Source organism: Manis pentadactyla, chromosome 3 (genome assembly GCF_030020395.1).
Source record: "Manis pentadactyla isolate mManPen7 chromosome 3, mManPen7.hap1, whole genome shotgun sequence".
Taxonomy (NCBI): domain Eukaryota; kingdom Metazoa; phylum Chordata; class Mammalia; order Pholidota; family Manidae; genus Manis; species Manis pentadactyla.
Genome location: NC_080021.1, coordinates 94,868,052 through 94,881,467, shown reverse-complemented (window position 1 = coordinate 94,881,467; position 13,416 = coordinate 94,868,052). Strand labels below are relative to the sequence as shown.

General features: G+C 45.5%; 1 protein-coding gene across 1 annotated transcript in view; it reads left to right on the top strand.

The window, feature by feature from the left end:
• The window catches only part of PRKCQ (protein kinase C theta), a 149,104-nt gene extending 141,328 nt beyond the window's left edge, over positions 1 to 7,776 (top strand). The window contains exons 17-18 of the mRNA XM_036908177.2: positions 4,542 to 4,670; positions 6,579 to 7,776. Coding sequence (XP_036764072.2) covers positions 4,542 to 4,670; positions 6,579 to 6,734 — 285 coding nt within the window. The 3' untranslated portion in view covers positions 6,735 to 7,776. The remainder of the gene's footprint in view (positions 1 to 4,541; positions 4,671 to 6,578) is intronic.
• The last annotated feature ends 5,640 nt before the right edge of the window (positions 7,777 to 13,416 follow it).

Sequence of the window (13,416 nt, the reverse complement as noted above, 5' to 3'; positions counted from 1 at the left end):
GTGCTGGCAGTTAGGAGTCCAGGGAGGGACTGAGGTGGGCTCCATGTCCAGGGAGGTCTTTGGTGATAGACAGCCTGCATCCTGTTTGTCAACGGTGATTACCAAATCTCACAAGATAACAGAACTAGACACACCAAGCAAATGCCAGTTTCCTGGCCCTGATCTTGACTATAATGTAATGTGTAAGCATTAGTGGAAACTAGGTGAAGGATGCACGGGACATCTCTGAACTATCTTTTAAAATCCTGTGAATCCATATGTATGGACTGAACGTGTCTGCCAAAATTCATATATTGAAGCCCTAACCCCCCAGTGTGGTAATTACAGGAGGTGAGGCTCTTGGGAGGTACTGAGAGATAGATGAGGTCATGATTGTGGGCCTTATGATGGGACCAGTGTCCATATAAAAAGAGAGCCCTCCCTCCAGGTTCAGGCACAGGGAAAGGCCTGTGAGTGCCCAGTAGGAGCTGGCTGGCTGCAAGCCGCAGGGAGAACTCTCACCAGAAACCTACCACACTGGCACCTTGATCTTGGACTTCCAACCTCGAGAACTGTGAGAAATAAGTATCTGCTGTTTTAAGCCCCCCCGCCTATGACATTTTGTTACAGCAGCCCAAGCAGACTAAGATACTATAATTATTTCAAAATAAAAAGTTTAAAAACAAAGTAAAATCAAAGCCTTCATGCCAGGAAATTTTTTAAAAAATCATCTGCAGAGTTTCAGTAGCAAGGAAAAGATCTGCTGTAGAGGAGAAAATAAATTTGGTTGCACAGAACAGAAACCAAGATTTAGAGGGGGTAGGTGAGGACTAGTGGGCGAAAGAAGTTTTAAATCCATGTGGAGGAGTTTGGCTCACTCTTCCCCCCATCTGTGAGCGAGTACAAACTCCATGTCCTTGCTCCAGGAGGACGATCATTTTCCCCCACGTTCTAGCAGGTAGACTGATAAAAATTAGGTTCCATTATGAAGTTTACTGACTGTAAGACTGGCTTCTACTTTCATCTATGCTCCTCGTTTGCTCTGTAACTTTGATCCAACAGCCACTACATTCTTGAGCTCCATTTTATGAAAAAATCAAATCGAATATCATTTCTGAGAAACTTCCTCTCGGGAATTATGCATTATGTTGTGAAGCCCAAAAGTAATGGGTCCTGTGGAAAAGCTGAACAAAGCAGCATTTTGTGGCATGTGTTAGAGCAGTGGTTTCTGCACCGGACTGTAAGCCCTGTAGCCCTCCTAGGGCATGGATGTATGTAGTGCACTGAACAACTCAACTGCACATGAGGAAAGGCTGCACTCTGTCAAGAAGCAGAGTGGGGTGCTGCTGTCCAAAAACGCTATTGCCAAAGAACCACCCCATTCTTTGTCATTTATTCATCCAGGACATCCTGTCCATTTGTTTGGAAAATGATGGAAAACTAATGATCTCAAACAGAACTACCTCTCTCTTTTGTAAAAAGATGTCTCTTAGAAGGAATGAAGAGGGAGAGAAGATTCCAGTGACAGGTGCTAAGCACTGGGGACCAGCCTTGCCAGCCCAGCGCTGCTTTCTTGGCCAGAAGTCAAATGTATTTAAACAACTCCAGCCGCATCCTGGCCATTTATGTAAAAGGTGTGCTATTCCCCGCAAAGTAAACCACCCTTCTGATAGCTTTTATGGACAAAAGCAAGTCTTTCTTCATGAATATTTATTCCCTTGGTGCAGCTTCCTTGCTGCAGAGCCAGTGACCTCCCATAAAGTCACCAGTCTCCTTCAGGATGGGGGAGTGTTGGGGGTGATCTGCTGGGGGACAGAGAAGGTAATAATTTACATTTCTGTGCAAAACCAGAAAAAATTCTGAGTAGCAACACTAGAGGTCACATTATCTGTTCATTATATGTTTTAGCTTTTAAAATATTTCTTAAATTCCACAGGTACATATACTAGCCTCAGATCAGCCTTTGTCACAATCTTCTTGGTACAAATGCCACGTTACTGGAAGAATCTGATGGAAAACCCTAGTGTGGTGCATACTTGGCCTAGGGCAGTTACGTCTAGCTTAATTCACTGAAGCATTTAAAACATGAGCCAGTTTTTGGCCTGTTCTTAAGGCATTTAACCCCTTTCACCCTGTATCATCAAAATGTCCTTAAGAAGTGGAGGTCAGTGATTTATTATGATCATTGCAAGGGAAGAGATGGGGGCAACTACTTATTTCCTCTGCTTCTAAAAAGTCGATCTGCTTTTCCATCTGTTGACTCATACTGGTGTTTGAGTCTACAGAAGAACATGTCTTACTGTGAACTTGGAGCATTTTCTGTATGCTGTGCTATTTGCTAAAAGCAAGAGGCCAATAGAAGATGAAGACTAAAGGTATACTTCCGCAAAAAAAGAAAGTGGAAAGACAGCCTGTTCACTTGTTCAACAAATGTTTATGAGCATCTTTTGTGCATGGTGCTGTGCTAGATTCTGTAAGAAATAAAAACATAAATAGTGTCTGTCTCCAGAGTTTATACTCTATTAGGAAAGATAGTTTTAAAAATGTATACACAGTGTGCCAACTTCCCTACTGGCGAGATGTTTTATGGAGCACAAAGAGAGACTCCCCAACAGAAGCAGGAAGGGGCGGCTCATAATTCAGGCTCTCCCACTGGCTGGACTTGTGATCTTGAGCAGGTTACTTACTTACTCAGAGCCTCAGTTTCTTTTACTGACGATTGGGATAACAGTATCTGCTTCTAGCATCTATTTTAACACCAAGATGATATAGCTGAGGCATCTAGCACAATGTCTGACTCCCAACGAACACTGGTTGCAATGATGTAATCAGACACATGACAGTGAACATGGCTTGAGCAGAAGGGAGACCTCACCATGAGTTGAAGTAATCAAAGAGACCTTCATGAAGAAGAGGGGTCTAAGTTGAACCCTGAAAGGTGGGTCAGGATTAAAGATGAGGAGAAAGAAATGGGGTGAATATGGGAGAGGTCTCTCCTTGCAAGATGGAAATGTCACAGCAAAGGACAGAGGGAGGAATGGCAGGTGGCACATCCAATGAGTGGACACATCTGGACAGAAGAGAGGGTTCCAGTGGGATTCGGAGGCAGTGTGCCCACATTAGGCTGCAGAGAGCCTGGAATGCCCGCTTCAGGCTCAGAGATCACCTTGCCTCACTCTGCATTTTACAGGCAGGGAAACTGAGCCTCAGGACACTTACCCAAGACCACATGGCTAGTGAGTCTCTTGGATGACAGTCTCATGTTATTTCCTCTGTGCATTGGCTTTCTAATGGGGTGCATTGGAAATCCAGGTCCCCACAATATGCGAAGCAGGAGAGGAAGTTAGGACATGCCAGCAACTTGACTGCATGAGTGTTTCACTTGGACTTTTAAAAAGATTCTCCTACTTTGAAAAAGGACAAGACCTCCACTTTGCTACAGCATGTTGGTTTTTGTTTGGGGTTTGTTTTTTGGGTTTGTTTGTTGTTGTTGAGTTAAGCCTTTGAAAATTTTCCAATGGTAAGGGGATATAAGTAAAGAAGCACTTTAAAACACACAGACTGGCTACCTTATAAGAGGTAAAAGCAAGAGACCCTCCATTTAGGCATGACTGAGGTCAGTTCCTGCCAGAACTTCAGGAAAGTCACTGCATTCACCCTGGTTCTGTTACAACCTCCTCACAATACCTCCAACTGGCAGTTGCTTTCTAAACAAACACCTAGCTGATGTAAAAGGGGTAATTTCTGCAGGCACTCAGGGAGCCCAGGACTTCTCTAGGTTTTGTGTTTGGACTCTCCTGTTCCTCAGTGCCCTTGACACGCACTGTTTACGTGTAGAGTTTCCAAGTTACTTGCCCATCCTGCCCAGTGTTCATTTTGATCACAGGAGAGAGGACAGTGCAAAGAGGAAAATATATATGTAACAGATCAGAGATGACTGCAGGTGAGTTGCATTAAGTATTTCTTGTCCAACAGGTTAGCAGGAGTCCAAAGTGGTTCTCGACACTCAGATGCGTTCTCCAGAGCTTCAATCTGGGACTAGCTTATGTTAACCTGAAGTGAGCTTTGCCTTAGAGACAGACTGTAATCCTAAGAAGGCAGCTTTGTAAGAAATCAAACTCGATTACGGGGCAGTCAACCAAATAACAACAAATAAATGCATCACTTTATGTTGCTGGGTTTTACAGACCAGGGACCAGTACATGAGTGCGTGTGTGTCATCACTTCCTTGAACCCACGGAACAGCCCAGGGAAGAAGACACCTCACTGGTCTTACGGGAGTCCTGTAACTTGCCAGAGGTCCCATTAATAACAGAGGGTGAGGCTGCTCTCAAACCAGACCCTGAAATACTCAGAAGACTTGTCAAGGAAGAGTGTTGCCCCCAGTATGACTTGAGTCGACAGTTTATAAGGAATTAAAATAAGGTTAGAAAGGCAAGTGGCAAGAAGCCGGCCTGCCTTTGTCTGTGTGGAGGCAGATTCACGTGGCTCCTAGCTTGAGACATGCAGCCTCCAGCCGAGCCTGCCTGCAGAATAACTGCCCCCTCCCTGCTCCCTTCCAGCTCTTCGTGAGAGAACCGGAGAAGAGGCTGGGCGTGAAGGGAGACATCCGCCAGCACCCTTTGTTTCAGGAGATCAACTGGGAAGAGCTGGAAAGGAAGGAGATTGAGCCGCCCTTCCGGCCCAAAGTGGTGAGGACCCGGCTGTGCTCCCCGGCTGCCTGCCTGTCCCAGTAACTCCATCCCAACTGCCTGCCCATGCACGGTGGCAGGCAAGAGGTGACATCACTCTTGCTTGCAAAACATAACCTCTGTGGTCAAAGTGCACCTACATGAAGGGTACCCAGGCCCTTGGCTGCAGGACTTGGGGGGCGATTCAGATGGGATGCACATGCTTCATGGGCACAGTCTCAGGCCCCAGACGTGTCCCAAGCCCTGCATCCTATGGCAAGAACTTGGGAGCCATTTTTTCCTTGATGCTTATTAAATTTACCTGGCATTTGCAATCTGTTCACGGAACTAGTCTACCTAGTGGCAGATGTTAGTTCTTTGGTTTAAGGGGGAAGTAAATTGGCACCTAGAAAAAGACAGGTGTGTTAATCCTCATGTGTATATTCACCCACAGAAATCACTAACCTCTGTGAGAAAAGGTAGAGCCACCTGGGTCACACGCAGGACAGGCCACCATAAAGTGAAGGCAAAGGCAGAATTAAGATGAAGAAAGTTCTGGAAGTGAAGGTGGTGCTGGTGGCCCAACACATACCCTTAATGCCACTGACGTGTACACCTAAAGGTGGCTAAAACAGTCACTTGGGTATTTTACTTCAATTTTAAAAATAATTTTTTTAAAGAGTAAAGCAAAGTGGTGGATTTGTCAATTTGCCAGGTTTACCCCTTCCTGGTGATTGCGGGGAACAGGCAGTAATCACCCGGGTAGATGTGAACCATGCCACCATCCCTTTGCATGGAGATGGCACAGGTTTGTAGATCTCACAGCAGAGCAGTCACTCTAGAAAACAGCTATAGTTATTGGTCATGATAGCGGATGGCCAGAAGCAGGTGTGCCCCCAGGGTTAGAAGAGCTATTCTTAAAAGTGTCCCAATTCGGGGCATGTTCCAAGAGTCCTACAGGCAGGCTTCTAGCACTGATGTTAGTAATGATGCCATATCTAATACATGGGTTAATAATTTGTGATAAAATGAATTTTTACCTTGTTTTAGCTCACCTAAACAATGTAATTTATGTCTCAACTTCCATGGTAAATTTAAATTGAGTTGATGTTTCCCATATGAAGATCAGACCTTTGATCTACAATTTCCCTTCAGGACAGTTCCCAATTCTGCCAGTAGGAAGGAATTTCCCTGATCTATTATCTAAACAGCTCTTTGTAGGCAGAGGCCACAGGCCATTGGCCTCACCAGCCCAGGGGTCCCCTTGAGGATGGGAAGGGCCAAATCTTAGTTACACTCATATATATACACATACATATATGAGACTTTTGATAATCTTGGCTGAATTTATGCCATGCTTGGCCATGTTTGTTTTTATGTTCTCTGTTTTCCATGGGCACCAGTAGACCACGTAGCTTGAAGGGAGCTTGTCCCAATCTGTGCTGTCTATGAAGACAGTCTAAGACATTTAATAAAATTAATGTGAGTGGGCAAACCAACAGTAGCGAAGGATGTTGATAAAAGAAGAGGAATATGTAATCTCCAGGATTCCTTCCCTCTGCTCCTACCCTCCCCCCACCACCACTGTCCCCTGTAGACTGAAAGGACAGAGGTCAAATTTGTGCCCCCCAGTTTTTCAAAGCCTGCCAGCCCTGCCCCATGTATAAACTGTCCAATACAAACAGAAGATCCTGTTTGAATTATACAATGGGATTCCTTACATGGATTGTGATTATACTTTTGATAAAGTGATGGCTTGGATTGCTAGACATGGTCAGTAAGAGCCACACATGATCCTCTGTAAGTATCCCTTCAGTGCGGTTTATCTGCAAAAGCCAACATCTGATACAGATGATAGCCTACAAGTGAACATTATTAATTCTGTGACTGATTTTTCTTCCCTTTTTTCCCCCTTAACCTCTGGTCAAGAAATCACCATATGACTGCAGCAATTTTGACAAAGAATTCTTAAATGAGAAACCCCGGCTGTCACTGGCTGACAGAGCACTGATCAACAGTATGGACCAGAATATGTTCAGAAACTTTTCCTTCATTAACCCAGGGATGGAGAGGCTCATATCCTGATTCGCCTCCCCACACACACAAAGGAATTTGCCTTCAGTGAACTGGTTCAAGCAACACTCCTTGGGTTCCTTTCCAACGTGGAAAAGAAAAGAAACACTCAACGGTAAAGGCTGAGGCCAGTTAGCTCCTCACTGACCTTGTAGCAGAAACCAAGTCTACTTCACTAACAACAGCCCCTGTGGGTCTCTCTCGTCATCTCCCACAGCCGCTAGGAGTTTGGTCAATAGTAACCAGAGTTATTACTTGAAAGATGAGTCTCCGCACTGTGAAATATTTGAGAACTTAGAAGCTCCCTAAATGCTGGTCCTTCCCTCGGGCACCAACTGCTGATTGATGACATACTAGACGACTCAAGGAGCAGAGCACAAACTTCTCAAGACTGAAACAGCACCTGCCTGGTTGGTAGTGAATTTCATTCAGCCACAGTCAAGTAACCACTAGTGCATTTTATTTCTGTTCACATCTCTGGAAGTGCAAATGGTCGGGGGGAGCCCTGAATAGGTTTTTATGGGGATTCTTCACAATAAACATAACTTGTAACTTGCAGTACAAATCCATTCATTCTGACAAGCCATGAAATTCACAGGAAAGAGGAAGATGGCAAGTGGGAAGAGCCCATGTTACTGATACAGAAGGTGTAGTGGAACATCTCTGGTTATCTTGTCAACACAGATATTAGTGTCCAACAAAGATAGATTCATTTCCCTCGTCCAACACCTTTCCAGCCATCTAGTCTCAGTTGATATCAATTATCAGTAGTCGTCACTCATGACCATCTTCTCATTATAACAAGAGAAAAAATGAAGTGTAAAGAAAGCCAGCCCCTTATCAGACCTTTGGTGATGAAGACTCACAAGGCTCTCTTTAGGTGATTCATTCATCAAATGACTCACGCATGCTACTTGTAGCAGCCAGTCTTATTTAATTAGAATTCCAGCTGTACCTTTTTAGGTATCTGTGTGTCTGTTTTATTTTGATTAAGTGTTATGACTTAATGACAAAGAGGTGGATATGTAGAAATGGAATAAAAGGAAGAAAGAAAGATGCCTCTTAAGAGTTTGATTCCCTCCTTGTCCCCTCAAGAACTTGACTCTGCCATGGTTATCACCAAAATGTAGTTAGCACTGAGTTGATGTTTTAAATTTGGGAAATAATTAAAAACCCCAGGATGGGTGAGAAGCACTTATCTGTGTTAGAGTCCTTGTCCCTTCAGCGCAGGATCTTGCAGAGTGGTCTCTGCGTATTGCCTGTACCTCTCCAACACCTGAATTCAGCTCGGTCCTCCACCCTCTGTCCTGACAGTGCTTCCTCCAAGGACTACCTTCTTGCCAGCCCCTGTGGAATGTTCTAGACCCTTGTCTACCTTCCTGCAGCTTTTTAGACAAGGAAAGCCCCTCCCTTTGATCTCAGCCATCAACACCACCAAGGCTCTTTCTTCTTCTGTGCCCTCCACCTCTGACGACCCCCAGCTGCCCCCTTTCCTGCTTCTGCCCAAACCACTTCCCAGGCCCCTCTCCCCTCCTTGCCTTCATGTTCTCTTGATTCTCTCCTTCCATCTCCTGCCTTGAGGATCACTCAGTGCAGATCGTCTAAGTCCACACCACAGTTCTGACCTTGCTGCCCAGCTCCTGACTGGCCCCATTAACTCCTGTTCCCTGTACTCTTTCTCTGTCTTGTGTTTCCCAGTTCTGTACATGGCACCATCAGAGGTCCAGTCATCCAGGCTCAGAACCTCAGAGCCAGTGTTGATCATCCCCTCCCCTTGTTTCATTTTGTTTTTTACCAAATCCTTAGATTCTACCTCCTCAGTATCTCCAAAATATGTACTCATCTTTACTTTCTCTCCTGCTAGCCATGCCAAGATCAGTCTCCCCAGCTTAAGTATCTCTCCAGTTTAATTCATGTATACAACATACAAACTGTAGGATAGGAATAACGTTCCTTCTACCCTGTCATGTTAAGTTGCTGGGGACCTGCCAGTTAAGCTGACCAAAGACAGATTGGCAAGAGAAGCAGGCTTTTACTTACACGTGCAATGTGCCTACATGTGGGAGTGCTCAGTGATGAATAACTCAAAGGTGTGGTTAGAATTTGGGGTTTAAATACCTAACTCAGTAGTGGAAAAGAGAGGAGAGAACAGGCCGCTATGGGCTGAGCCCACAGGCTTCCTCAGGAAAGATAAATGGAGTTTCAGGAGAATAAACAGGAGCTAAAGTCCGTGATAGTATTTGCCCACACAGGTCTGAGGGTCTTTCTGTCTCCTTCAAGGCCATGAACCCCCCCCAGGCAAAGGGGCCTTACGCTAGGGAGGGTTACTCTTGGTCTCACTCCTGGGAACAAACTCAGACTCACCCCAAAGAAGGAATGCATGGTGCCCCTCATGTCTCTGAAATTCCTGCTTTCATCAGATAAGGAAAGCTCCAAGAAGGCCTCTTTCTGTATCTGTTGAATCTCAAATGTCTTTAGCTTAAAATATTCATTTAGTATTTATACAACATAAAATACTATCTTCACAAAACACAGCTTTCATCACTCACATTCAATACCACTGGCCAAAACCCACTCAGGGCCCCAGTCCTGCGCCAGCAACCCCTCTGCCTCACCTCCCACTACCCCTGTGTGCCAGGCTCTTCTAATTTCTCAGCACTGCCTGTAAACACCTGTTGTTTACTGTCTCTGGCCCCGATACCTTTTCTGCCCAGAATGCTCCATTCCCCCATTCAGTCTCTCCACGTCTCTCAAGATCTAGTGCAACTGACAATCTGCTGGGAAGCACCCGATCCCCACAGGTCCTCTCCCCCACAACCTGGTGCCCCCCTGAGCTCCCAGGGTGTTCAGCTTGTCTTTCTCTCGTGGCGCTCGCCATCTCCTGTCAAGCTATGGAATTGTGTTCTCTGCCTCCTTTTCCAGGCTGCAAACCCAAAGGCAGGACCTCCGTCCACTTTGTCCCCCTCCCTCAGTTCTTTTGCATCTCAGTGCTCAGATACAGTTTTGGGGCAATTGAGTAAATGAATGCACTGTTCAGGGTTTGATGAGTGGCCCCTCAAAAGATAGGTCCCTGGAAATTGTGTGACCCGATTGGGAAAAAGAGTCTTTGCAGATGTCATTAAGCTAAAGATCTTGAGATGAGACACCCTGATTATATGGATGGGCCCTAAATCCAGTGTCGAGTGTCCTTACAAGGGTCATACGGGAGAAGGGAAGGCCACATTTAGAGGGACACAGACTGGAGGGACGCAGTCTGGAGGGGGAGAGAATGCTGGGAGGCACCAGAGGCAGAGATAGTCCCCACTAGAGGCTTTGGAGGCAGCATGGTCTGGTCCTGCCAACACCTTGATTTCGAACCTCTGGCCTCCAGAATTGAGAGAATAAATTTCTGTTGCTTTTAAGTCATCCAGCTTGTGGTAATTTATTAAGCAGCCACAGGACATTAACACACACCATTAAACGAGACCAGCAGTGCCTTGGGAGAAGGCTGCAGAGAGGTCTGCCTGTTCCTGCTGCCCTAGCCACCACACATGCAACGGGCCACATTCCTGCCAGACCCTCATGTCCTGTGATGTAATTTCTGACCAGCACTCAAGTTTTTGTCCATGTGAATTCCCCACTGTGGTTCTTAATTCTACCTTGCATTTTTTTCCTGTTACCTCATTTCTCTCTCTCCTGCTTTTTTCCCTCAATTGCCCTCTACATCCTTTTCTGCCTGCAAAGCTCATGGTTTTTCCATGCAAACAGGGAGAAAGACTGTCTCCAGCTTTTTATTTGTGAGTTGGCAGCCGTTGCTTCCTGCGGGTAGAGCACCCACGTGGCGGTTTACAAACTTGTGTTGTTATTGTTAAAGAAAAAATATTCAGTGACACTTGTTAGTGCACAGTAAGGAAGACTTTAGTCAAGGGGGATTATCATGACAGGCACGAGGACCACTCAGTGGGGTTCAGAGATCAGACACAACTCAATACAGCGTGCCCAACTAGGCATTTGGAGACAAGAAACAGTAAGGGGATCAGAGGACAGAAAATTCCTAAGCAGAAACACCGGGGGCATGGAGGATTCTGCCAATAGTGACCTAATAGGATTCTTGCTGAAGGCAGCTACAGCGATCAGATGTCACCTGGGAGATGGTGGAGGTGAGGAACCCAGTCAGATATCGAGAGTGGGGGATTCTGATTAAACTGACTTATCAGGATTCTTGTTAAATTGTTCAAAGCACAGACAAACACAGAAACCCAAAGATCATGCCTAGTTGAAAAAGAATCCAGGGCAGCCTGAGTAGAGTTTGGTCACAGGGAGAGTCTTAGTATTTAGAGCAAAAGTCACAGTCAGCAATGTGAACACTTTGCGATTACAACTAGTTCGGCTCTCCTCTGGGTGCCAGAACTGCTTTCTGAGAGGCTGTTGTCCTTCCCCCTGTCGACATGCTTACTGAGAAGAAACCTGGTTCCTGTGTGATCTCACAGGAGAAGAGCTGTGTATGAGGCCAGGTGGTACTGTGGAACGGTGGCACATTTGGGAACCCGACAGACCTGGGTCTAAATCCCAGCTCAGCCAGGATAACTGTGCAACTTTGAGGACCTTGCTTACTTTCCTGGAAGAGATTTTTCTCACCCCCAGAGTGGAGCTCATTGTCCAAAGCATCTGGGGCTGTTAGGAGAATATGAGATGTTCCAGCCCAGTGTGGGAACTCGGTCGGTGGGTGCTTTCTAAGTGAGAGGTGCTGTGATGTTTCAAGCTGCTCATGAGCCTGCTGGGAGATACCTGCGTACCTGGGCACGTCCTGCAGGGGACAGTAAACAAACCAGTGGATGGCCTGAAGTATGGAGCACCACGACATTAAAGGAGGCCAAGTCAGAGCCATTTCCAGGGCTACAAGCATTTTGTTAAAGAGCTTGAGTGCTGTTTCATAGGCAACAAAGCCTGATGAAACCCTCAAAGCCTCAGAGCCAGAAGCATTAATGAAAATAAACTAATTTTAAAACAAAGTTTTTTTGAAAACACTGCCACCTTGGATGTAAGTTTTCTGGAGTAAGGATCCACTCAGTTTTCTACACATAGACCATATCATCTGAACAGAAGAATATCAGCAAGTTGGAGGACTAAGAGGTCTCAACCCACATACCAACAACTGAGGGAGGAAAATAGTTCTAGGGGAGCTCCAGAGAACAACTGGACATCTACAACCCTCGGGGGGGGGGGGGGGCAAAAACCAAGGATGGCCACACAGAAAAGCACAGCAAGTGTTTGGCCCATGTCACTCCTGCAGACTGGCTCAGCTCAGCAGCAAGAGTGATCCCCTCAGCTGGGGAGGACAGGGCAGTGCCCTGGGGGACTTGCCCATGGCAGACCGAGATGCCCAGTCCACCACCACAAAGAGCCCTGATAAGGGGTTACTCTCTAAACTATATAAGGAATTCACACAACTCAATAGCAATAAAAACCCCATTAAAAAATGGGCAAGGACATAAAGAGACATTTCTCAAAGAAGACATGCAGAAAGCCAACAGCACATGAGAAGGCGCTCAGCATCACTGTTCACTGGGGAAACAGATCAAAACCACAGTGAGATTTCACCTCACCATTGGGAGAACTATTATCAAAAAGGCAAGAAATAACAAGTGCTGGAGAGGATGTGGAGAATAGGGAGCCCTCCTACATTGCTAGTAAGATTGCAAATAGGTGCAGCCACTGTGGAAAGCAGTATGGAGATTTCTCGAAAAGTTAAAAGGAGAAATACCAGCAATTCAAAGCATTTATCTAAAGAAAATGAAAACACTAACTTGAAAAGATATCTGCACCCCATGTTCACTGCAGCACTATTTACAATATCCAAGACATGGAAACAATTAAGTGTCCATAAATGGATTCATGGATGAAGAATGTACAGTGTTATATATATAGTGGGACATTATTCAGCCTTAAAAAAGGAAGCTCTGCCACGGGCAATAACATGGATGAATCTGGAGAGCACTGTGTTAAGTGAAATAAGCCAGAGAGAGACTGAGTATTGCATGATCTCTTGTATGTGTAGAATCCACAGAGTAGGACGGTGGTTGCTAGGGGCTGAGAGGAGGAGGAAATGGGGAGATACTGGCCAAGGGGTACAAAGTTGCAGTTGTGCAAGCTGGATCAGTTCTGGGGATCTGATGCCCAGCAATGTGACCATAGTTAACAGTACTGTATTCTGTCCTTGAAATGTGCTAAGAGTAGATCTTAAGTATTCTCACCACACACACACAGAAGGTAAGTATGTGAGAAAATGGATATGTGAATTAATTTGATTTTGGTGAAAATTTCCCAGGGTATACATATATCAAAACATCAACCTGTGCACCTTACATATATACACCTGCTATCAATTACACCTGTGTAAAGCTGGGAACATTTTAATTTTAAAAAGAATCCAAAATGCAAACACAATGAGGTAAATAACCTCTGTGTATTAAACTAGTTTATACATGTTTCTTAGGGTTGCTTATTTTGTGTGAGTTTCTATTTAATTAATAAAGGTGCACCTGCATCTCCCAAGCCCTGCATACCAGCGGGCCCCTGAGGCATCAGGGCCGGAAAGGCTGAGTCAGCTTTCACAGGTGGGAGGTGCCGAGAGAAGAAAGGCACTGGCCAAGAAGACAGAGTGGCAAAGTAGCTGAGCCAGAATTAAGGCCACCACCCGCCCCCAGTCCCCATG